Raw genomic sequence first — 27500 nt, 5'->3', positions numbered from 1 at the left:
TTTATAGGCCTGAGCATCATATTCACAAAATTTCTGTTAACTAACAAACTGACAGTTTTATGTGTTTACTGAATGAAGATTATGAAAATAAAACACAACTTTTCAATCTAAAACTTAATTTGAACAGATATTAGTGCCGAAACCTTTCATAATTCTTCACTTTCTGCTGACGAAAAAACGAATGTCCGCTATGTTTTTTGTGCACGTGAGCAACGTCTTTTTGTTGTCACAGGGTGTGAATAGCTCAGTGTGAATCAGCTGTGTGGCCAAGGCTATTCGTACCAGGGGTGTAAATAGACACTCCGTTTACAAAATTGAGAGCACAATTGATAACGCGCTCTATAAATAAAGATTATTATTATTATATTATTATATAGTTAAAAAGTATGTGCACAATTTTGTGAAATGAGAACACACTTTAGTAAAATAAGTGAACGTCTTCTGGATATACACCAAAAAATATCTCGCAATGACCCCTCCAGGGTTGTATTTAATGTAAAGTGTGTTATACTTACCGTATAACCTATAAGACAGAAAACACCTGCCATCTGAAAATGAAGCGAAATCAGTTTATGATGTATAAAGATATAGCTATCAGCATATGAAAAGTTTTGCCTTGGTTTTGCAGTTGGCTTGTTACACTTGTAACACTCAGTGAATCTCACATTAAAGCAACACAATATTCTTCTTTTACCTTACCTTTGAATAAGCTTTAAATTAATTTTGACACTACACTGTCTTACAATATGAAGAATATAGTCTCTGATATTGCAGATGTGCGCCTGGAACACCTGGTATTACAATATGTAGCAGGTACTCAGTAGAGCTATATCTGCCTGTGTATCATGAAAATTAATTTAAAGCCATTTCTTTAAGGTAAAAGAAATACATTGTGTTGTTTTAAGTTCAAAATCATTTTTTACAATTATGAACCAAACAAGTCACTCACTAATGAAAGAATGTTGAAGAAGATGAAGAATGATCTTAAACACACAGCCATTTCTGATGCTAACAGTAAAGGATATTGTTTTTGAGGTAAACTTGTTGGCTCAGTCGACTCTAGGTGTGAAACACAGGAACAGTTACAGTTGGCCTGGGAAGTCATTTCAATTTCAATGTTGTAAATGTTGAACCAGAATGAATGGAAAATAATACTGACAAATAATGGATAATGAGGATGGCTGACACATCAAATTAGAAAAAAAAAATCACATAAGGTTCAATGAAAACATTTACGTAAAACTTACCTGGATACACGCACAGGAGCAGCTGACATTTTATAAAACCAAAAAGGTTTCTTTAGATAAGGAAATGAAAGGGGTATTTCCAGATCTCTGGAATAGGACATGGAATGTAGTGGTGCACACAGGTGAAGGTGCCCCATATCAGATGAAAGGGAAGATTACTGTGTGGGTGTGTACACATCTTGTTGCATGTCTGGAATGGTGTGAAGGCGTCTGATGCAAAGGGAGAATGCTGCTGAGCCATAAAACCAGTTTATTGTCACAGAGCCTTCCTGTAAATGTAGATGAGATACAAGATAAACAAAATGTTATGTTTTTTTAAATGTGCTATATAAACAAATTGACATTGAAAGTGATTTGATTTGCCAATGGTACAGCTCAGTAGGCACAAGCAAAACATGTTGCACTTATTTGATATGTTACAAAATTGTAATTTGTGGTGTTTGCCTACAACTGTTTCACTAAATCACTGAAATGTATTAGTAACCCCAAGGAGTTTGTAGGTTACAGTGATTTTAAAATAGCTAAAGGACACTATTGGGCATGACACAAAGCAAAGTCCCTAACATCTCACTTAGTTGTTCTGGAGCATTTGTGACCTACAACTTTTTGCTTTTCTAAAACTGTTATCATATTTTATATTACCGGTATGTTAAGTCAATATTTTGAGATTAGACTGTTGTGAGATTAGACTTTGTCAGGTTATACCAAAGTCCTTATAGGCAATCTTGGTAACGGGCAGTTGTCGGGCAGCTATTTTCCTTTTCAAGTGAATGGGGAGGCATGTAAGAAGGGCGGGATATGTGTAGACCAGGGGTTCCCAAACATTTCAACCCGCGACCCCCAAAATAACGGTGCCAGTGACTTGGGGCCCCCACTATCCCTGGAGGTAGAAGAATACAAACGCAACAGCGCACACGCACTAATAGGCCTATCGAAACACAATCATAATACCACAAAATAAACACTTTGAAATGTTAAACTACTATTTTTATCTGTTGTTACAATTATGGCTAAAATATATATATTTCTGATTATCATTTCATGACCCCTCTCTGCTGTCTTGCGACTTCCCTGGGGGCCCCGACCCCCACTTTTGGGAACTACTGGTGTAAGCTATACTGCCATATTGGTGTTACAAACTAACCCCATGCATTTCTATGGAGGATTCTTTGAGTGCTGTGTCTCCTCATTAAAAAAGTCTCTCCTTATGACTTCTATCTGTTTGTTGTGTATTCATATGGGCTCAGAGCAGGCCATAGCACGGTCACAGCAGCATCAGCTGATGTGCAGTAAATTATATATCTCCTGTTATTGGCCATTGCTTTACTTATTAACTTATCAAATGTTTACTACATTGTCAATCACAGCATCCTTCATCCTGTCAGAAAGGGCGGGGTTGTAGTTTATTTGATTGACCTACATGTAAATGCATATTTTATACATACAAATCATAAAGAAACGGAAACTAAAATGGTCTGTAAAATGGCTGTCATTCTTGGTGCTTGATTACTGATGTCTGTCTAAACCACATAAGTATCTGTCTAAATACTGCATATATTTTTTTTATATTGACTTACATTTTAAATGAGTGTTAATAACATGCATTTCAACATCTGTTGTGAGTAACACAACATTTAAAAATGAGTGAGAGAGAGAGCTAAAGAAGTGAAAGAGTAACTGACTATCCATGTCTCAGTGGTGCTGAGAGCCATGTCCCTTCTAGTGGTTTTCCTTAGCTTATACAGTCAGTGCAATTGCAGTGACTTGCACTGTCCTACACAAGGTAAGCCAAGATACACTGCATGTGGAAAGACATTTGGCTGGCTTTTGGATATGGCCTGGTCCAACTGATACTGGAGGCTTAAAGCTCAAAGAGTGTAAGACATAAGAAAAGTCTTGTAGATGAAAAAAGGGACCATTAAAGGCACTCTAAGCGATGCTGGTGTAACAGGGTGGTACCTAGGAAGGGCCAAGGGGCCAATCACAGTAGCCTGACTACGCCACCCTGAGGCCTAGTGCATCAGGGAATCTTTAAGAGATTGTACTGCTTTGAGGTTCGTAACTACACAGTGGACATGAATTACAGGAAAACAATATTTATTAAGACAAAGGTAGGGAAGTGGAGATCTGAGGGTGGCAACTATGGAAATTCAGACCAATACCATGCAAGCATAAAGAAAGGTTCACCTATTACACAGCAAAGGTACACAGTAAAGCTACAAGGAATACACCAAAACATCACCGTTAGCTTAAACTACACCCCCTCAGAGCCACCTCCCTACTAAATAAAGATGAAAGTTACAAACAGAAGGACAAGACAGGCAACACAAAAACCAAACATAAAATAACCAAAGCAAAACCAAGACAAGACAAGACAGCAGCACGACCCATGTTCCCCATCAGCATGACTGTGCTGCCTAAAAGAACAGAACACAGAAGATTGAACAAAGAACACACCACAATATACATAACATAAAACCACAAATGTCTACGGGGAGACAGCATACCTGACGGTAGCACAGACAGGGGCTACACCAGTGGAGTCTACATTGCTACTGGCTGCTGCCCCTCTTAAGTAGCACTCCACTGGTGCCAGATTGCTCAAATGCCTATGCCCTGCCCCCTTCATTAGCACTTCCAGGTGCTATGGGGAAATAGCAGGCAGAGAAGGTCTACCTGCTACACTGGGTAACATCACTTCTGTTGACGTTCAAACAAAACAGAAAGCTAGCTCGCTACTTCCTCCCCCTCCTTCCAGTGCAATTGAAACTCTCCTAAACGCGCATCTCATCGGTGATTAGGGGGAACAGTTTGTTATGTTTTTATGTTTTTAAGTTGTTTTGTGGCTGTTTTTGGAGCCTGGGTTGTCCACAGAGATCATGTTTTTTTTACAGTGTATTCAGGACACAGGCAGCTAGCGGATGGTGAGGTGATGTTTGCTGTGAGTGACAAAAAATGTTTTAGCCTAAAAACGGATGACATTGCTTAGAGCACCTTTAACAAATATAATCTAATTTTATTATTATCATAATACCATTCCAAAAACATGAGGATGACTACAGTGCATTCCCTTGAGCTGTAACACAACATTTTTTTTTTAATAATCAAATTCATGTATTGCATACACAACATGTTGCAATTTATTTACAATTTAATTGCCTGAGAATATCTTCACAGTGGGCCTTCAAAAATGTTGCTTTGTTTCACATTCATTTTCAGCATGACTGCACTGAATGTGTTTAAACACATTGTGTCCTTGTATGAAACTAGTTACAGTACATGGCGCAATACTGGGCATTCCAGATATGCTTCAGCAATGTCAGAGATGCTATCTCCATATTAAAAGTAAGCCATTTTTCAGGTAAAACAACTACATAGAGGTGTTATAAGGTACCCACAGAATATGGTACCTGTCATTTGTGCCTTCTTAATTTCAACTTTTTAGACTTTTTCAACTTTTTGACAGAAATATCCTGTTGGCAGACAACCAGAACAAACATTATAAAATCAGATGACATGTTATGTAGAAGACACACCATCTGTCTAACTTTTACACATTCTGACATAAACACATACCAGCCATGAAGCATGGGAGCAATTCTCACTAACTCACTAATGCCTAAAACAAGGTGCTAAAGCTGGTAGACAAAACCCCATACCGTATGAGAAAACATGGCCATTACTTCAACATTACAATGTTATTACAGAGCAGAGTCCTTGCTTATACCAATCCTTTTCAGAAAATACCACCATTCTCCTCCATTCCAAATCATGTTTTTCTTTATCTTGCTCTATGAAAAATTTGGCACAAAATCATACATACAGATAAAAACTGACATCATAAAAGAGATATGTCAGTGCAAACATGTGCAGGCATACATTTCGAAAAAGGTAAACAAAAATGCATAGGTGAAATCTGGCAACATAAAATGTTGACATATTATCAATTAACAGAAATAGAAAAATAATTTGTCCTGATGATTTTCAAATTTTATTGGTCAGAAAACAATATGAGGCATGTTGAAACAAAAATCTTAGACATGCTCTGGCATAGATTTCATTGTATACAACTCCTCATATGCAGGAGGCTTGGAGCATTCATAAGTGGGCACTGGCATTGCAGTCATTTGCTTCTTGATCTTGCAGGTCATGATAATGGCCATGGTTACCCCAATCAGCTGAAGATTACAAAATAAAGCATGTTATGTTTGTTATGTTTATGTTATTAGGCTATGTCATGTGATTACAAGTTAGAGCAAGACAGCAGGTACTAGCAGACATTTCATTAGTATCCACATAAGATGTTTTACGTCTGTCTACATTTTAATATCAATTTGATAATTGCCAATTGTTTGCATATGAACAAGAAAATAATAACAGAGGATCTAAAATCACAGTTGCTTTTACTAGCTGTGTGGCCTCTACTTAACACAAACATCAGTAAAACAGGAAATAAATGACCAAAATCAAGAATGAAAGTTTTTACCGCCACAATAGCCAATCCAAAAAGAATCCCAACTGTGGCATCCATCATCGTATTGAGGAACCGCATGAAGAAAGGAAGACATGGCTAAAAATAATATGAAGGACTAAATTAGAAATTGAACTGAGGTAGACGTGCTGAATTTTTACAGTGCATGATACTCCCAACTGCATTCTAGGAATCCAAAGCCATTATGATAAAGGAGTCACATGCTCTCACCCTTGCACAAAATGGAGATCAGAGCTCACAGAACAGGACTGTATACTGTACTTATACTATAGTGTCAGCAAAACCCAGTAGACCACTTCAGATGACTGAACCCAATGGAAGATACGGTGCACACACATAACTTTGAGACTTTTTAATAGGTGCAAATGACTAATGTTTTGACGCACAGCATTTTCATCAGTCAGACCAAATTGATATTTGTTATTCGGGTGCTTTGGTTTATTGTTTGGGTTCAACCATCAACAGTTAGTTTTGAACCCCGAAAGCCTTAAACCTGACTTTGAATAAGGCATTGTTTTCTGTGATGTTGAGTTTACATGAATTAAGCTAAAGACCTTTGAATTTGGAAATGCTCAAACAAAAGTTCAGACTATGTGTGTCAACAAAACATCTATTAACAAGCTTTTGGAGAAGCCTAAAATCATTTCAAAGTGTGTCATGTTTGTTCATATTCATCATACCTCACTGTAGACCTCTGTGTACATCTCTTTGTGCCAATACTGTGAAGAAAAGTAACATCAGTGTAATTTTCAAGAACAGGATTGATCTGGGCTTACTCATATGATATAACACATACTGTATAAGGTATATAAAAACATTACCCCAGATTTTTTGGGAGACACTGCCACCCTCTGGCATTTTGGAGTACCCCAGTAGGATTCTGGACAGATGCAGGACTCTGGAACCTGTGAACTCCAGTCCTGGTAGCCATTGCGTGTGCCACAGCACTCAAGCTGTAAATACAGGAATAAAAAATACCTTACAAATAGTCTTACATAAGGAGGACCACAATATTCATACACATTTTGCCAAATCCATTATCTTCGCGATATTCTAGTCCTGTCCTTCAGTTTTAGTATTTAAAAAAATCTGATGTTGTCATGGTCCTGGATCTGTAAAGGGGGAATAAACATAGTGTATTGCCTTGGACCAAGCCTAAACAATCCCAGCCAATCAACACAGAGCTGTCAGGTGCATGGAAGGGAGGTGAGTATTTTAACTGACAGTTGAGCTCAAAGATCAACAACCTTTTGCAAAACGGCAACTGCATTGCTGACTAAAATTCAACTCCAGTTGTATTACTGACTATGCCTGAATCTGTAATATTTAAGTAAATTAGTATCATACTAATTTAATGACTTACAACTGCAATGCAAATAACTATAAGATGATTGCTTACATTGTGTTGTTCTTGAGACAGTTGAAAAAACGTATTCATGTCATCGCTTTCAAAGAGATCTTCAATTCTTCTGGTTATCTTGACAGAATGGTTAGAAATAAGATATTTAATATGTGCATTTATAAAATCAGACGGTTTGAAAACTGAATGCTTCATCTGGTATAGGAAAAATATATGGAAATCCATGCTTCAGTAACAAATGACTGGTAGTCAGACTTTGTATGAAATAATGCAATAATGTTTAAATATAAATGTACAATGTCCTGTTATTAAAGACTCTTAAAGATTTAACAACTCTTACCATGTGCCTCACGTTAACGATGTTAACAGCCCCAATCAGGCAAATGACCATGCCAATGCTCACAAGAGCAGAAAACTGTCAAAATAAAAGAGAGTACCGTTTAAACAAGTACGGATAGCATTTTACATTTTTAATTTTTCTTTTTTTTTAATAATTTTTGACGCTATGCGTATAGAGCTTATCTACTACCAGGTTAAATAGGAACTGAACAGCAATATGAGGGCTGATGCCACATATTTACCAAGATTAGGGCCCACCTCTTCTCTCTGTATGCACCGTAGGCACCCACGACGGAAATCCCTGTCATAAGTCCCCCAAACAGGGATGCTGACCAGAAATTCCCAACTTCCTCTCTCTGCCAAACATTTGGGGATAAAATAGAACGTAACTGTTTTGGCCTAAACTGTGTGTGAAATACAGAGCCATGGTTGGAAAGTTTCTAAACTATAGCACATAGTGTTGCCATTCCCATTCTCATAATATGTCCTTACCAAGGCCGTAATCTAATCATAATAAATGAACATAATAATATAAATATAAATTTAAGTATTATATTGTTTTGTATTTGTATATTGCTTTGGACAAAAGTGTCTGCCAAATCCCATAACCATAACCATAATCATAATATACTTTCAATATTCAACTAGCCTATGCTCAACACCCACAACCTTTGTTATGCTACAATAGCCTCTTTGAGTTTCTACAAAAGTGCTATAAAAATACATGTATTATTATTGGGGGCCTAGCAGCGAAGCTGCGAAGGCACCCATTGAGTTACTAGTTGGGGGCCAAGCAGCGAAGCTGCAAAGGCACCCATTGAGTTACTAGCTTTTCCTATTATTATTATTATACATCCGACATTGGAGTCTATGGCAGCCCATAGAACGCCTGGCTAAAAAGTGCTGAAATTTGGCAGAAAGTTTCGGGACACTCCACTGACCACTCATGCTCATTTACGGATCTCTAAACCCAGCCGTCTAGCGCCACCAACGGGTCAAAATTTGGCCGAAAATGTAACCGCTGGGTCTAAAATTTCTAATGAAATTCGGTGCACTGATTCAGGACAATCCCATGATCACTCTCACCAATTTACAGAACTCTATGTCCAACACTCTAGCGCCACCAATGGGTCGAACCTGGATTGCATTCACGCATGTGACCATTGAACGGTGCGTCTGATTTTCACATATCAGGCACCATTGGAATCCCTGGACCGACCTAAGTTCAATGACCCCTATTACGTCACTTTTCGCCATATTGGACCTCCGCCATATTGGATTTAGTCCAAACTCTACGAAAAGTTTCAGCGGTCACAAATTTCATCCGATTTTCACGGAACTTGGCAATCAAACAATCAAATATTGCGATGAAGCATATTAGCTGATTGTAAGGACATGAAGTAAAGTGGTCTCATTTGGCCTCTAGGGTGCTGTAATAAAGAAAGTGAGCTCACATCTCAGCAACACTTTGATGTATGAAGTCCAAACTTGGTACAGGGACATATTAGCTGATTGTAAGGACATGAAGTAAAGTGGTCTCATTTGGCCTCTAGGGTGCTGTAATAAAGAAAGTGAGCTCACATCTCAGCAACACTTTGATGTATGAAGTCCAAACTTGGTACAGGGACATATTAGCTGATTGTAAGGACATGAAGTAAAGTGGTCTCATTTGGCCTCTAGGGTGCTGTAATAAAGAAAGTGAGCTCACATCTCAGCAACACTTTGATGTATGAAGTCCAAACTTGGTACAGGGACATATTAGCTGATTGTAAGGACATGAAGTAAAGTGGTCTCATTTGGCCTCTAGGGTGCTGTAATAAAGAAAGTGAGCTCACATCTCAGCAACACTTTGATGTATGAAGTCCAAACTTGGTAAAACAGGAAGTGGGCTAACATCTCGAGACACTTTAATGTATGAAGTCCAAACTGGGTACAGGGACTTCGTATCTGATTGTGAGGACACAGTAGGAAATTGGCCTCATTTGGCCTCTATAGGGGGCGCTGTAATACAGGAAGTGAGCTCGTATCTCAGCAACATTTCGTGTATGAAGTCCAAACTTGGTACAGGGACATATTAGCTGATTGTAAGGACATGAAGTAAAGTGGTCTCATTTGGCCTCTAGGGGTGCTGTAATAAAGAAAGTGAGCTCACATCTCAGCAACACTTTGATGTATGAAGTCCAAACTTGGTAGAGGGACATGGTAGCTGATTGTGAGAACGCACAAAGACATTGGTGTAATTTGGCCTCTTGCTGTGAGTGCTTGCTCATGCCATGGCAACGCCATTCCTGCTATAGCGCTCTGCTAGGCCCCCGCATTGCTGCATGCAGCTATATTTATTATTATTATTATTATTATTATTGTTGTTGTTGTTGTTATTATTATCACTCAGCACTGTCTGAAATAATCACTTGCATATGTAATCACAAACTAAACGTAACAATTGTTAAGTAGAATAAATTCTATAGTCCTACATTTAACTAGCCAGCATCCCATTGTTTAAAATCAGGATCTGTTAATGTTCCTATGAATTGTTGATGGGACATTTAATGTTGTATCACCATGCCAATACTAACACTTAATTTACATGCAAGCTTATACAACTGTGGCAAAACAGGTTTGTTCTTTCCAAGGACTCTTTCAGGGACACATTCTTTGTCATAACACACACAACACATACACACACACACACACACACACACACACACAAAACCCACAATATCTGATCATTAAACTCCTGCTCTGAATGCATTCCTCTTCCTTTTGCCTTTGAGAGACACAAGCTGTCCTATCAGTGCAGGGATCTCAAGTATCTCAAGTAGCTATGGGGTGATTCTCATGAAGCTGTAGTGAACATGTCTGAGTCCTATTTTCTGAAAATAATATTTTATTAATAGTAACTATGATATGTTCTACAAGAACACTAGGCACTAGGGCATTTTAACACAATTTCATAGCAATTTAACCAAAAACCACAGTGAATTCTCATTACCGAAATGCGCCCAGATCCATTATTCTATTTTTGTTTTATTTTCATGAAAAGTCCTTTTTACATTGAAGAAGATTATGCAAAGTTGTGTAAAAATATCTATATTTATGGTTAACATTGATATTTATGGCATTTTGCAAAAGGAAATATTACATTTATTGTAAAACTGCTCCTCATTACTGTAATGTCACTTTAAAATCTGCAATTTTTTTTCCCACTAATGGTGTCCTTTATCGGTAATGAGAATTATTGTGCATCATGCTACCATAACACTGAAATAAAGTTATATTAAATTGTTTTACTAAAATAAAAGTTCATGTTCTATTTAGTCACTATTTTTTTTTTTTAAGTCAATCAAAAGAGGTAGATCATATTTTGATGTCAGTTTGACAGGCTTCATAATGTATTCATCCCTAGTCAATGCCATTAGATAGACTAATAATAATAATATGTTTATTTTATATAGCGCCTTTCTCAAACCCAAGGTCGCTTTACATAGTAGGAAGTCAAGGAAACACAACAACAAACAAACAAAACAATACAACAAAGACAAGAGTAACACCAAAAGGGGAAGAACAGAGCCATGCCATACTATTAGACTCTAAAAGGAAGTGTAAAAGGAAAACATGTATAAATATCTCACTGTTCATGAATTTATATATGGGACATATACAATGTTGACTACTATGGCTATAGTCCTTACCATTGCCGCAATCTTTGAAACGTGTACCAGTAGAACAATCCCAGCACCTGTCAGCTGGGAATGAAACCAAACGAAAACTCAGTGAGTATTAAAATTGACCAAATGAAGATTGAAAGCTGTTACAGTTGGTAAATACATCACAGTTACAGTCAGTTGCTCTGACATGAATGCAAACAGAACTGAAACATATCTCCATTCATGTAGATTATAAAATAAACTAGTCACTTACTGCAAAAAGTGCGTTGAAGACGATGAAGATCCATTTCAAACATTTGTTAATCGAAGCCATTGTAATGCTTTCAATACACAAGTATGTCTTGGTGTGAGCTTAACTGCTTGAAAGCAGGAAATATTATAGTCAAACTGTTCCGGGAACTCCCAGTTGTAATGACAAGCTAGTTTTTCAAGTAAATAGCATTGACACCTCATGACATTGGCATTGCTAGAGTGCATTTCAACTGCATGTTTATGAGAGGATGCTGAATGCTGCAGAGCTTCTGCTTTATGTTGTATTAAGTCGACCAGGTGAAAGTACATGTCTCTTGGAGAAATCACTGATCTATAAGAGAGAAAATAATAATAATAATAATAATTGTTAGAAATTAAAGGACAATATCATTTCAAATGATCCAATTCAATTCAATACACTGTATGTGTAAAGACCTATATTGTGGTCGGTCTAACCATAATCTATAACATATCCCAACAGTTACCACTATAGGACAACTTAAACATAATACAAAATAAACATAGGGCAACTTTGTTGCCTCTTGCTGGAATTAAATGTTTCCTGTATACTTACATTGCTGGTACATTTTAGTACACTAGAGCAGAGCTACATTAACTCATTTCACTTTGATGTCTTTCAATAATAGTTTTGCCTTTTGAGTGACTTGACGAGTTTTTAGTCATCTGATTACACACCTTTGCTATCTGGGTTAGCAAATGATTAGCAAACTTATACTGCTTATTTATTGGAATCACAGCAGTTTGTGACAGTCTCACTTCATGTTATCATTACCATTATATTATCTTATCAAAATGTATTAGTCGTCTTCTTTATCATCATCGTCATGGGCATATATTTCTCACATGTTACCCTGTGTTAACTAAAGCTATAATTACAATATCTTTTTGGAAACCGCCATTCTTCGGCAGACAACATTCAGTTTATTCAGTTTATGTCATAGACTCATAGTCCGAACCCCATCAGGATCTCCATTGCTTTACTTTGTTTTCTTGTTTTGTTCTGTTCCCTGCTGAAAAAACAGCTAGAAACCTGCTGGTCTTTAATGGTTTTCTTCTGGTCTTTGTTGTTGTAGCTGGTTGGGCCACAAGGTGGACTTGCTGGACTGACCATCTGAGGAAGCTGGTCTTGCTGGTGTGACCAGCCTGTCATGTGGAATACAGCTGGTGTAAGATGGTCATGCTGGTGACCAGCCTGCCAAGCTTGACATTGTTGGTGTAAGATGGTCATGCTGGTTTGCTAGAATGACCAACAGAAGCTGGCATGGCCAAGCATGATCATGTTGAGGTGGTACGACAAGCAAAACCAGCTGAATTACCATCATAAGCTGGGTAAACCAGCTGAAGGTATGTTTTGGTCTAGCTGGTCAACCATCATAGGGTGGTCAAACAAGCTGGTTAACAAGCTGGTCAACCAGAAAACCATCTGAAGCTGGTCAGGCTTTTTTTCAGCAGGGGTCGTAGCCATGTGTGGACAATGCTGAAGTGGACATTCATTAGACGTGATGTCCGCATTTTTTCGGTGAGATCCATTATGTTGTCTGACTTTGCAAACACTAGGGCGGAGGCAGAGCAAAGCCCTGCTAAGAACTAGGCAGGGCCTTGTTGAATGAATATTCACTGTTTTATGCAAATATCATCAGACAAACTGAAACACCGGCGGCATCCACCCGCCGCAATTTCAACGTGTAGGCTACTTTGATTAACCATTTTGATGCGCTCACAAAAGCAAAAAAAGAGGTGGACGAAGTACACAATTCCTTTACTTAAGTGAAAGTATAGATACACCTTGTCAAATTTTACAAGTGAAAGTTGCTAAGTCAGATTTTTACTTAAGTTGTTGTCTTTAAAAGTATTCAGTAGTACACAAATTTGTCCTTTTTAAGTGATGTATTGTAATGTTTATTTGGTCATTAATAGTTTATACATCCTTTGGTCAGTCATAAGACTTGAACAGAACTTTAGTTCCTTACATCCAACAAAAACATTTTACCTATTTTCATTACTTTGCAACTGTTCAAATGGATGCAATAATATAATTAAAATCATTAGTCATTCTCTGTTCACAAATCTAAAACATTTTCACTGCCGAATACAAAACAAAATAACTCAAATTATGAGTAGATGAATTATTGTTTAGCCTAATGATGTACGCTAAAGATGTAGCTACATTGCAACCGGAAAGTTTTCAGACCCTTTTAAGTTTTTCACATTTTGTTTTGTTTCAAACTCATCTTAAAATGGATTCAATTATTTTTTTTCCTCATCAATCTGCACACAATACTCCAACACTCCGCAAAAAAGCAGGTGTTTGGAGTGTTTTGTAAATGTATAAAAAATAAAAGACTGAAATATCAAGAGAAGCGTAAAGAAGGACAAACATCAGTGAATCACTCCACCAATCAGGCCTTTATGGCAGAGTGGACAGATGGAGGCCATTTTTTGCAGGGAGTTTCCAAAGAAAGCACCTGAAAGGCTCTCAGACCATGAGAAGTAAAATCATCTGCTATGATGAAACGAAGACTGAACTATTTGGCCACAATTCCCAATGGTGTGTGATGAAACCAGGCACTCTGGATGTCATTCATAGTGAGCATTGGGTCCTTGGTTACCTGTCTGACCAAGACTCTTCGTGCCGGATGACTCAGTTTGGCTGAGCGGCCAGATCTAGGAAGACTGTTGGTTGTTCCAAACGTTTCCATTTGAGAATGATGGAGACTACTGTGCTCTTGGGCACTTTCAATGCTGCAGACATTTTCTTGCATCCTTTCCCAGATCTGTGTCTTTACACAACCCTGTCTCGCAGATCTACTGACAATTCTCAGTTCTTGGTTTTCACTCTGACATACTGTACATCATCATCATATGTAAGACCTTATATAAAGAGATGTGTGCCTCTCCTAATAATGTCCAGTAAATTTATTTAGGCACAGGTGGACTCCAGTCAAGTTGTAGAAGCATCTCAAGGAAAAGGGTCTGAATACCAATGTAAATGGAATATTTTAGTCTTTTATTTTTTATAAACACCTGTTTACTGCACAGTGAAATGATTTGCCTACATCTGAATTTTACAGACAAATTAAAGTCTGTCTATACAAACAAAGAGTCAAAAGTGCTTCAAAGTTAAAAGAGATCCAGTATTTGAAGGTTCTTTAGAGACATTTATAATAAGCATTTATTTTAGTGGCTACATGTAGTAGTCCTCAGCAAACAATTTCCCCTTTTGTGTGGGGAAGCCTAATTACAAATAACTGAATGGAAAGAAAGGGAACTCGCAGGTAACAAATACAGAAAAAGACCTAGTTGGCTTTACATCTATGCATTTCATTATATATCATCCCCCAAAACATGAGGTGCAACACATCATCTTGAGCTGTGACACTTTTTTGTATATTTGTTTACTTTACAATTAAAATCAGTATATTGCATTTGAATGACATATAACAGTAATTCCTCTGTTTGTTTGTCTAAGTCTGAGAGTATCAGACACTCAACGGATTCACTTGGTTTCACTTTCATTTTCAACATGACCACAGAATGTGCCTCGTGTATAACTGGAAATCCCCTGTCTATGAGACATGCACATTCTCAAAACGTACGTATACTTTCCTTGTAGGTAAGTAGTCTTAGTCTTTCCATCACACAAGTCAAACCCTTTCAGAGTTCTGTACACTGGGTATTATGGGAGTTAAACGTAATCTTTTAAGGTACCTTTTAAAGTACTAAAAAAAATCTATTTTCTATAATTAACCTTTTAGTCAGTTCACAAAAGAAAGGAATGAAAGTCTTAAAAAAACACTGCATTTAATGTAATGTAATATATCCATATAATGCAACAAACCTCACTGAATTTAATAGAGAAACAATCATAATATGCATCATCAATGATGAAGGTGTCCTCCAACTGGTACCTTTCCAATGTGTATCCTTTCATTTCATCATTTTAAGAACACAAATCTAACTTCTGAAGAACAACAAGGAAACTCTTGTACAGTAAGAGTTGCAAAACCATATTCGAGAGAGTGCGCCTACACATGCTGTTGCCACATCACCAGACATTAGGGCAAAATATCAAGCAAACAAATCAGATGCCTTGTTATGCAGCAAAATAAAGACACTATTTGTCATAATTAAGATGGGATACATAAACATATAACATATAAAATATGGACATTGCAATGAACTTCGCAGGTTACTGCTGGGCAGTAATTTCCATGTTTTACAGATTCAACAAACCATTTTTCATATAATATTTTCTTCTCCTTAGCTGTGCAATCAAGCCCAAAAAGTTAAACAAAACACGGTCAAACACGGTAAAGCCGGTAACTCACTTCCCTTCACCAATATCTACTGTCAGTGACTGACGCGAGAGAAGCGAGATTCTGTGTTCCATTTATTCATTCTTTTTAGTTTGGGCTCGTGCCCAGCTGTGCTTCTGTCTGTTAATTTGCTGCAGGCTATTATCGTCCCGAAAGAAAAAGAAACCCAAAGTTTCCCCGATCAAGATATAGCATACTAATTAATTAAACAAAACAAAAAAAAACATTTATTACACTCATCTTGCTGAAATGAACATAGAATGTGGCCTGTTTCACAAAGAAATGAATTAGAAAGATTATCTGCATCTTCGTTAACCGAAAGCTAGTTTTCCTAACATCTCCATTATTGATGTGAAATATGTCTCCACGAGCAGGTCTCAGCCTCACTCTCCACCTCGCCGTCGTCAAACTCAAAGTCGTCCTTGTACTGAGGGTCACTGTCCTCCATGTCGTCTGGCATCGCTGCGGCATCATGAGAGGCCACCCCCACACCCCGGAGACAGAGTAGGCTACGGAGAGCACCATTCTTCTGGATGGTCTCCTCCAGCTCGCCTTGCTTAGCCAAAAACAGGTCATAAAGTTTCTAGACACACATAAATGTATCAGAAAGGTACCATCACTCATCACTGAGACCATAGTGAGAAATGGTGCCACCTGCTTCTGTGTCTACAATGTCCTTATGTTTGAACGAATAAGACTAGCTGCAGTATATGATTTATGATGTACGGAATTTAAGTTCTGTTAGACATCAAAATCTCTTTCACATCGCATAGTCTATCAGTTTCGCTTTTTGATTATTGCAAGGTGACCACTTGCAGGAAACGGATAGCTCACCTGCTGATGCATCAGCTGGGAGGTCACACAGAAACTCTCCGTTAGAGGGCCTTGACCTGCCTCTTCACCACACCTGCAAAGACAGGACAGGAGAGCAGGACGGAGCAGTCAGTCAGGCAGTCATTTGACAAGCAGCGTCAACCTTGGCTAGCAAGGCGAGCAGTCACATTTACACTATTTTTCAGACTATAAGTCACACTTGTTTTCATAGTTTGGCTGGTCAACTTATATATTAAAATACATGATGTAACATGTTTTGTAAGGGATAATGCCCGACGAGGTGTCCATTATCAGAAATAAATGGAAGACGCGGAGGCATGAACTGTCAGACGCGACGCTTCCGCGAATGTTAAAGGGACACCAGGCAACGTTTTCGTGTTAATTAATCATCTTCGTAAGTCGTTATATGGTTAAATGACTCATTACGGGGCAAATGAAGGCTCTCTCGCCCGCCCCTACTGCCTGTAGGAAGAATATCCCACTTGCAAGTTCGGGTGTATCCTACCCGCCGAATCGGGCAGGATCAGATTGATTGTTGCAAACGGTGTATAATGGCAGAGCCAGGCGAAGAAGCAGCTTAAAACCCTTGACGGAAGACGCAAAGAAAAGGAAAAGAGCTTCAGACCGAGCGAGGGGGAGTTTCGTAGAGAAAAAGCATCAGGCTTGCCTGGTGTCCCTTTAATTCATACTGAATGACATGAACCAAGGAGTAAGCAATACCGTCTACAGCCACGAGAGGGCACTCTATGCTTGTGAAAAAATGAACTGATGCATGCTTACCAGTAACTTGCTTGTTGAACTAGCTGGCTTGTTATGTTAATTTAGCCTATTCAGCCTCCTAGGTATTTGTAACCCACAGTTCAAATAGAACCATAAATAAGTTATTAGTGATATAAATAATTTAAATATTTATATGAATAAATAGCAATGCATACATAAATAAGCTCAGCTCGGCCCTTCTCCTCTGGCACCATCCATGAATGATGTCCAGGCGTCATCCACCTCAGGGGGGCAGGCAGCAACCGCCACCGCAGCCTGAGGGCACAGAGAGGGGGACTGGGTTACTGGGGAACAGCTTATCCTCAGAAAAAACAAACAAAACAAAAAAAAACAAAGGCAGGCGCCCCAAAAGAGTATAAGTCTGGAATGGACTAAGTGCCCGTCGAATCAGTGTGGTTTCAGTATGTAGGTGAGTAATCAGGTCAGAACTAAAATAGTTTCAGCATCTTGGACAATCAGGGCAGAATCTGAATGGTTTATAGTATCTTGGTGTGTAATCAAATCAAAACTAAAATAGTTTCAGCATGTTGGCCTCTGATCAGATCAGAACCAGAGCAGTTTCAGAATCTCAAGCACTAAACTACTGGGTTGACTAAAGCAGGTACCTCCTCAGCTAAAGGGACAGTACCGGTCAGTTGGGGCAGGTGTTGTCCCAGACGCTGTGTTCCCATCTGGGTCTGCAGCCAAACCTTCACTCCCAACAGGTATATTTCTTTGTTTAGACCTTGCACCTGTGGGTCCGTGTGGCAATGGGTAAAACAATTGCTGATAAATAATCTTCACATTTGAAACTGATAAATAATCTTAAATGTACATTTGAAATTACACATAGTCATATTCTACTGCTCTTCATTGCACATACCTTACTACTATAATGTTACCCACAATGGCTACTATACTGGCTACTGTTCTAGAGGCCCCAAGTTATGTATAAATGTACATGTACATGTTGAGGACCTACATACTCACATAGTAATTTGCTGACAATAATAAACTTCTGGTGGGTCTCATAGTCATATTCTACAGGTTGCTCTTCATAACGGCCCAAAGAGATTGTTGTTGACTCTTTGCCATCCATCGACGGTGCTGTGGGTGGAGAGAGCATACATCAGTGAAGACCTATTCACTGGCTAAGACTCACTGTACTTATAAAACTGTTCCACCAGCCATCATGACCACATTCTACCGAGGCACCATTCATCCTCTCCAGCTGTATCGCTGTGTGGGGTGAAGTAATACAACAGGAAAGCCCTACAATGGGATCATTGGTGCTTCACTGAAGGACATTTACCACACTGCACAAGAGGTACAGAAGCCTAGCTGTACACACATATCTGTCTATATGGTTCATTCTGAATATCCATATTTATTCTGTTTTTTCTTATAATATATTTAGTTAATACACTGCTATTACACTGCACATATCTGTACATGTTGTCCATACATTGTTCATACTACATAGCTATATTTATTCTGCTTTGACAATGGTACTGTTACCACACTGCACATAGCTGTACACACATATCTGTCTATATGGTTCATTCTGAATATCTATATTTATTCTGTTTTTTCTTATAATATATTTAGTTAATACACTGCTATTACACTGCACATATCTGTACATGATAAACTGCACATATTCATATTTCATTTATAGCCTACTACAGTAAACCACCCCCTGTAAACCAACTGTATACTACGGAGCCCCTAAGGGGACATGAGCAAAAAAAAATCTAAAGTTTAGTTTAATGTGTTCACGTGCTCACGAAACTTTCATGTGAGCAGATATGCATGTATATCTCATATGCATGTATCACCTCCGCCATCACAGGCTATCGTACCCCCGCCATCACTGGATATTGCACCCCTCCCCCACACGGCGATCACGAACAATGAGGCGACAACGACCTCAGTCAACAGCCATCAGATACACAGATCCCAGATGCACCCCTCCCCTTACACCCCCCATCGTCACAGCAACTCAAGTTAGCGCTAAACTAAAGAAACTGCACACGGGTAAGGGAGCGGGGCCTGACAGACTGTGTCCAAGGCTACTCAAGACCTGTGCTGCTGAGCTGGGGGAGCCACTGAATCACATCTTCAATCTAAGTCTACGCCTTGGACAAGTTCCAACACTGTGGAAGACATCATGTCTCACCCCTGTCCCTAAAAAGCCACATCCTAGTGAGCTTAATGACTACAGACCTGTCGCTCTAACATCACATGTGATGAAGACAATGGAGTGACTCATCTTAGGTATGCTCAGACCCCAGGTACGCCATGCACTAGACCCGTTACAGTTTGCATACCAGGAGAAAGTGGGCGTGGACGATGCCATCACTTATCTTCTACACTGGACACATTCTCACCTGGACAAGGGGAAAAGTGCTGTGAGAATCATGTTCTTTGATTTCTCAAGTGCTTTTAACACCATCCAACCCCTCAGACTGGGAGACAAGCTCTTGCAGATGGGTGTGGACGCTCACCTGGTAACCTGGATCACAGATTACCTGACGGAGCGACCACAGTTAGTCAGACTGAAGAACTGCCTCTCTGACACTGTGATCAGCAGCACCGGAGTGCCACAGGGAACTGTGCTCTCTCCAGTCCTGTTCACCCTGTACACATCTGACTTCTGCTACAACACCGAGTCATGCCACATGCAGAAGTTTTCTGACGACACTGCAATTGTGGGGTGTATCAGGAACGTGCAGGAGGAGGAGTACAGGAGCCTGGTAGAGGACTTTGTGCAGTGGTGCAAACTCAATGCATCTCCAACTCCAACACTTCAAAGACCAAGGAGATGGTGGTGGATTTCTACAGATCTAAGCCCACTCTGCTACCAGTCTCCATTGATGGGGTCAATGTCGAGGTGGTAAGCACCTACAAGTACCTGGGTCTCCACCTGGACAATAAACTGGACTGGTCAGCCAATACTGACGCACTCTACAAGAAAGGGCAGAGCAGGCTGTACTTCCTGAGGAGGCTGTGCTCCTTCAATGTGTGCAGCAAGCTCCTCAGGATGTTCTACCAGTCTGTCGCGTCAACGTCCTCTTCTATGCAGTGGTATGTTGGGGAGGAAGCACAAAGAAGAAGGATGCAGGGCGACTTGACAGGCTGGTAAGGAAAGCTGGCTCTGTAGTGGGAGCTGAACTGGAGTGTATCACTTCAATATCTGACAAAAGGACCCTGAACAAACTGATCAACATCTTGGACAATGAGTGTCATCCACTCCACAGCACTATTGTTAAGCAGAAGAGCCTGATCAGCTGGAGACTTCGCTCACTGCCTTGCACAACAGACAGACTGAGGAAGTCATTCATCCCCAGGGCCATTGAACTGTTCAATGCATCACTCAAGGGAAGAGGAGAAATAGACTTCTCCGCATAGTCTGTCTGCCTCTTCACCACCTCCAATGTCTTGAACTGTCTCTCCAATAGCCACTTTACATTTGTCTTCTGCCTCACTGTTTGCGTACTGTATTAGCACATATGCACAACCCCTCCCTCCATGCCACAGCCGAACTGTGACCACACTTATACCTTTCTTAATATAGTTATTTATATATAGATACATAGACTTTATTCTTGCACTGTTGCACTGTTTGACTTACTCATTTGCAAATCAATTGATTTAGATTAAGTTTTATTTAGTATAATTTGTATTTAGTATATTTAGTATAGATAGATAGATAGATACTTTATTGATCCCCAGGGGAAATTCAAGATATATTCTTTATCTTCTACAGTCCTTATTGCTTAGTTGTGTTTTTTATATTATATACTTTTAATTACTTTTTCTGCTGTTATTGAATGTGTGTGTGTGTTGTCTGTATGCTACTGTGACCTTGAATTTCCCCAAGGGATCAATAAAGTAGTGATGTTCCTGTGCCATCCTGCTCCAGTCCTCGGCTAACTAGAGAAGAACTCCACCTGCTGGTCATGTACATATTGCAAGGGGCTATGCATCACACGTCCATGGTGACCCTGACTGGCCCTGATTATTACTGTGTGCTGATTGCAGGATGTACTGTATATCAACGCTTATGAGCAGCAGGATCACAACACACAAACTATACATTTGAAATGTAATTTGACAAAATGTAAAAACATTTGCGCACAAGGTATATAAAAAAAGAGTTGTGTTACAGCATTCCACCAACAGATGGCAGTAGGCTATTTCAAAATCTTGGAGGTAGCTGCAACCCTACTGCATCTTCCTGTAAAGTTCAACCTTCCAGAAAAGAGGTTAATGCCCCCTGTTGACCCTTAACCTGTTGACCTTAACTCCCTGTCTCCCTTTGGGAGATATCCATCCCCTGCCCGCTAGCCCTTTCTGTGGAGCCGGGTCAAATGGTTTACAGTAAATAGCCTACTGGTCAAATGGTTTACAGTAAATAGCCTACTGAACTCTGGTCTTTGGTCAGTTGGACATCATGGTCATTGGGTGTCAAGGCCAACTGGTGGAATACAATGAGAATAGATATATAAAGGCAAAAGATACAAATGTTCCTTGGGTAACCAGTCACTTTGACACTTGATAACATTAACACTCTGCTACTGTGTGTTCCCATGGTAACCATTCAAGTGTATTATTCAAAAGAGAAAAAGACAATAGAATTGAATGATCTTTGCAATTCAACATTATAGCTTTGACAGAGCGCAATGCATACTGTATACAATCAGATCAGATATTGATTTATGCATGTGTGAATTTTTCATAACTGATTTTACATGTCACAAACTTGTAGCCCTTATATGACATTTAAAATGGTGAACTCTCCACAATAAAATACATTTATCACATATGTAATCCTCAGAATGACAAAAGTCAAAGTGGATCAGACAGAAACAGGAGAGATATTAGATACAATATTCAAACATGGAAACACTCATTCTCTCTCAGTATGTAGAATTGTGTTATTATCAGAGTCAGAGAGTGACAGCATATGTGTTCAAATAGAGTGAGATGTTTATTTGAAAATGTCATAATTATGTCAAACTGCATATTCTACATCTACACCAATAGACAATAGACAATAGACTTGTAAACATGTACATCAAGTAAAAAAAAAAATGTATAAAGAGTGAATATTTAGATTTCTTAAAGGTGGGGTGTGCGATTGTGCACAACGTTGCATTTGTTGATGTTCATTTTTATACTTACATTTCTTAGCAGATCATTTTGTCAAATAAATGTTATGGGCTTGAAATTTCATATGATCGCTGAGTGCATATAGTATATATTAAGAATAGAAATAGGAATTAGGTCTGTATTTGCAACATGTAGGCCATCGCAATAAGAGTAAATAGTTAATTCTACTTGGAGATAGTAGGCCAAAAATAAGTTTGAAAATATTGGCATATTTAATATTGACAGAAATCCCATATCATATATCAATATAGAGATTATGGACAGCACGGCATTCGGGTACCAAAAAAATAATTAATGTTCAAGGTGGTAATACGGCCACAATGTGCAGTCCATTATCCTGCTTATACCACTGCTGCCACACTTGCATTATAATTTGCTGCTATAATTTTCACCTTTAATTGCTAAAACTTGTTTGTTGAACTACATCTTTCCACCACACATCCAATGTCTGACGCTGCCGCAGACGTGGTGAACTTCAAGAATAACACCTTTCCACTGTGCTCTTGTAGTTCTAGAAAAGAACAGTGGAGTCAGTTACAGCAAAACATGAGCAAACTAAAGCCAGAATGAGTAAACCATACCTAAGGATAAATGCTGAATGTTGGCTTTGTGTTCATTCACAAATTATGTTTTACATGCACATTGTCCTCTCTATCATCATCATCACTTAATACACCAGATGGAATGGTGAATGGAAAGGTGTGCATCACTTCATGCCCATTCGGTTATTAAGTGATGATGCAATAATAGGCTAATACATCTTTTTCTAGGTCCACTGGCTTTCAGAGCCGCTCGGTTTTCTAGACAGTAAAATAAACATTTTCTTGCCGCTATTCAGTGTAGCCTTTAAGTAAATTGTCATCCTACTACTCACTTGTTGCCTCCTACCTAATAAAATCCTATTTTTCACAGAAGCCTGGACATTACCCTTGATTGAATCATCTGGCTGTACGCCTACAGTAAATACTCTGTCAAAGTTAACCAATGTTGTTTTACCCTCAATAAAATGGAGGTGATGGTGACTAGGTTTACAAGTGGCAAAAACTATCTGGCTGCACTAGTAAACGCTTTTTGACCAAAAAGCTGTTGGGCCTGTGACGTCTGATTGTATGTGAGGTTTATATACTGTATTATTTGGGCACATGTCTACAGTACAAGTTCAGTAAAGCTCGCCAGTTCTCTTTGTCGGATGAGAAATCAGTCCATACTGTCACTGAAGTTGAAGACTGCTTCTTACCTGTAGAAATGTGAGGTCATCAGCTCCCATCTGCTTTTCAATGGCACTGATTGTGTCTGAAAGAGATGAGATCTCTCTGCTCATCTTCTTAATCTTCTTCTTCATCGGCCGAATCATCTGCTTCTCTTTCTCCATCAGGGCAGCTATCCTGGCTGCCTCTTCATCTTGTAGACCCTTGCGAAGCCTCGCAAAATATTCTTGGGTCTGCCTCTCTTTTTCTAGAGCCTGGCTCTAGATTAACACACATAATAAAAACTTTCAGTTTCTGCTGTAAAATTAAATGGAATTGAAGTTAATGACTAATATTCATCTCTTACCTGAATATTTCTTACTGCCTGGCCACTTCTGAGTTTCACTTCTTCTTCAGTCTTTCGTTTCTCTCTGAGGGACTGCAGCATAATCTTGAGTTCCTCCTGAAACATGCACAGACTTCACTATTGGCTAATGCACCAAGTTGCAATGCAAGTTGTTCTTAAATGGGCCACACCACTTTTGTACTAGGAAATATGTGGGATCATACCCCACAGGTGTCATTGTAATTATTGTGATTATAATTGTCATTGTATATATACATAAATATGTAAATGTAAATCAGGTTTCTTGGCCAAGTAAACTTGTGTATACAAGGAATTTGGTCTCTGCATTTATCCCATCTGTGAATTACTGAACACACAGAGCACACAGTGAACACACAGTGAGGTGAAGCACACACACTAACCCAGAGCAGTGAGCTGTCTTGCTACAACAGCACTCGGGTAGCAGTGAGGGGTTAGGTGCCTTGATCAAGGGCACTTCAGCCGTTCCTATTGGTCGGGGATCAAACCGGCAACCCTCTGGTTACAAGCCTGAAGAACTAACCAGTAGGCCACGACTGCCCCATAGTATATCCAGAAAATGTGCACTAATTTGACTAAATTGTGTGCTCATCCAACATCCTATCCGGCCATGCTCCCCCTGCCCCCAAACCCCCATCTACCGCCACAACATGTCACCAAAGATGGTTGATTACGAAGATACTTCGGGGGGCACTATCGGGGGGCACTATCCCCCATTTCTGAGCACTGGATGCACATTTTGGACATGGTATCATGATCTCCAAACCCTCCAAACCCTCGTATCATGATCTCCAAACCCTCGTGACAGTATGACCCTCCAGTCGGGAGAAAATCAATGAAGGTGTACACCAAGTTTGTTTTGTACTCCGGCTTCTGTCTGGCGTGGAACCGAAGTGTTCAAACGTCAGTCATACGTCAGTGACACGCCCCTGTGCAGGCGCTGACGCCCTGCCCCCAAAACACCCACCACTTTCTTTTTTTTCTGGAGGGAACATTTTGCCACTCTATGACAATTCTGTGAGACATTCATAATTCCTTAAAAAGCAACCTATGTGTAGTTAAAATTAACTGCCAGTATCATGTCAAAATCCATACCTTAATATCTAGTGCAGCCTCATTGATGGGACTGAAGTAATGGTTTTGATGCTTCTTTGAGGTCTGACACACCAGACACACAGGCTGTTTATCGTCCAGACAGAAGAGCTTGAGTTTCTCACTGTGCAGACTGCAGAGCACCTCAGATCCTGCTGAAGTTCTCTGACTTCTCTTCTGTAAGAAAGTCTCACACAGGTTCCTTAGATGGAGATTCAGAGGAGGCTGAGTATTTGAGGATATCCTCCTGCAGATTGGACATTGTCTAGATCCTGTGTCCCAGACCATCTGCAGACAGAGCTTACAGAAGCTGTGACTACAGGAGAGGAGAACGGGATCCCTGAAGATGCCCTGGCACACAGGACAGGAGAAATCCTCTACTGAGAAAGAATTAGATGCCATTGTCTAGTTACTGGTAGACTTTCTTTTGAAGTGTGCTTGAAGATCACTGCAGATTCAAGAAAACACAATCTAGTGAGCTGCTTTCCAGTGGCTGAAACCAAATGCTATGTCTGTGTGCGCATCATAAGGTTTTGACACAGAGTTAAAAATGAATCCACTTCCTAGTTTCAACAAGGGGGAAACAGAGGGAGGGGCTTGGGTCGAGAAGGACTCTGATTGGTATTCTACAATATGAAACAGCTATTTGAAATTGTTAAGGCAGACAAAGCACCTTTTATCATTCTGGCATCAATCATTTTGCACATTCTCTACTTAAAATTCCTTGAGCAATTCTAAAATACATTTTTGTGAAACACTTATTATAGTTCTCTATTTAGACACACAATTAAAAACTTTAAAGTATGCTATCAAAGAAGTCTTATTCTAGAGGAGGACACTGCCTAGATGTGTCATTTGGTATTTGTGTGGAGAGTATTAATGCAATAATGTGGTTTTGGCAAAAATGGAATAGGCTTTTTTTGTAAAAGTGTGTGTATGTGTGAATGAGAGAGAGAGAGAAAGAGAGAGTATGTGGGTGAGAGACATATTTAATTAAATCTCTTGTGATGTTCACCCCTGTTAACATTCACATTATTATTAGACTATTGACATTTGTCAAACAGAATTCTTAACCTGGAACTGATATATTTCTGTATGCTGGTTTGTACTCTATGTAATGCTTGTTGTATAAGTTGTTTGTTGTGTTATCTGTATTGATCGCATTGTCTGTATTTGTCTATTTTGTCCTTTTATCCCCCTTGCCCAGGGACCACTATGTAAATTAGCTGTATAGCTAACTCTGGTACAGGTCTTGAACTGTACATGGCCCCTGACAAATAAACTACTACACTAAACAAAACAAAACTAAACATGAAGTGTGTCCCAATAGATTTATTTAGGGCACAAACTGTAAAATGCACACACTTGTGCATGTGCGTGTGTATGTCTGTGTATGTATGTGTGTTTATGTAAGTTGGTGTTTTTATGCAAGTGTGTGTGTATGTGTGTGTGCGTGTGTCTGTGTGTGTGTGTGTGCGTGTGTCTGTCTGCGTGTATGCGTGCATGCTTGCGTGTATGTATTGCTGTGTGAGAGACAGAAGAGGCCATCATGTAGTCTGAGTAGTTCTGAGATATTGAGCTTCAAATACATTTAGAATTCCATAGAGCTAATTATATTGATAAGTGGAACAAGCCTCTTTAGATATAATGTCCAAAAATGCATACACTGTAAGAAATTTTCCCGTAAAAAAACAGGAATCAACTGGCAGCAGAGTTTCCAGGAAGTTCCTGTTATTTAACGGTGCCCTGGTTTAACATTAAGTTAATGTAAAATAACAACATTCATTTCCTGTAAATTAACAGGAAACAACTGGCAGGACTTCCAGGAGCTTCCCGTTGTTTAACGGCAGACTACCATAACATTAAATTCCTGTTAAGTATATAACATCATTTTCATGTTGGGTAACAAGAAAAAATGTGATCTTCCGTTAGTTACACAACAGGTCTTTAATTTTTACAATTACAGGAAACAAGTGCCATATATTGAGTTCATCCACTCTCAAATCAACATTTTAAAGATAAAAATCCATTTTTCACATCAGTTACTTATTTGTAGTTTAACAGATATTTTATTTCACAGCACTTACTTGACAGTCTAACAGTAAAGTAATCTTTGTAATCTTTGAAAGATGAAGGGACATGAAGCAAGATAATAGTAAATAGTAATTCAGGAACATGTAGACTGACTATAATCGTATTTCAGGATCAGGGAATAAGACACAGAAGAATTATCATGGAAAATAAAAACATCGCATTAGGCTCGTGTATCATGTATGAATGTAAAATGTAGATACATAGTAGTATTTTGAAAATCGGTTTCAAAGAACAGGTAATAGGATACAGAGGAATTACAATGGAAAACAAATACATTGC

General features: G+C 39.1%; 2 protein-coding genes across 3 annotated transcripts; both read right to left on the bottom strand.

Annotated features, from left to right (window-relative positions):
- Positions 1-4313: 4313 nt before the first annotated feature.
- LOC125288561 (tetraspanin-8-like) lies at positions 4314-11462 on the bottom strand. Of its 2 annotated transcripts, none has more exons than XM_048235022.1 (9): positions 11360-11462; positions 11131-11184; positions 7681-7794; positions 7440-7514; positions 7139-7216; positions 6561-6692; positions 6420-6458; positions 5734-5817; positions 4314-5425 (listed from the first exon to the last, which is right to left on the bottom strand). In XM_048235022.1, the coding sequence occupies exons 1-9, from the start codon at positions 11417-11419 to the stop codon at positions 5282-5284; spliced, it is 780 nt and encodes a 259-aa protein (XP_048090979.1). In that variant the 5' UTR covers positions 11420-11462; the 3' UTR covers positions 4314-5281. The 2 variants fall into 2 exon arrangements, with proteins under 2 accessions (XP_048090979.1, XP_048090980.1); XM_048235023.1 differs by having other exon boundaries at positions 7697-7794.
- Positions 11463-22050: 10588 nt separating this feature from the next.
- On the bottom strand, positions 22051-25575 carry LOC125288640 (E3 ubiquitin-protein ligase TRIM35-like; the record flags this gene model as incomplete). The annotated part of the gene is given in 4 exon segments (XM_048235164.1): positions 22051-22974; positions 23701-23931; positions 24018-24113; positions 25131-25575. Coding segments are annotated over 4 exon segments (762 nt in total). The 3' UTR covers positions 22051-22938.
- Positions 25576-27500: the final 1925 nt, after the last annotated feature.

Source organism: Alosa alosa, chromosome 23 (genome assembly GCF_017589495.1).
Source record: "Alosa alosa isolate M-15738 ecotype Scorff River chromosome 23, AALO_Geno_1.1, whole genome shotgun sequence".
In the NCBI taxonomy this organism is placed as follows: domain Eukaryota; kingdom Metazoa; phylum Chordata; class Actinopteri; order Clupeiformes; family Clupeidae; genus Alosa; species Alosa alosa.
Note: the sequence above shows the minus strand (reverse complement) of the source record. Positions and strands in the feature narration are given on the sequence as shown.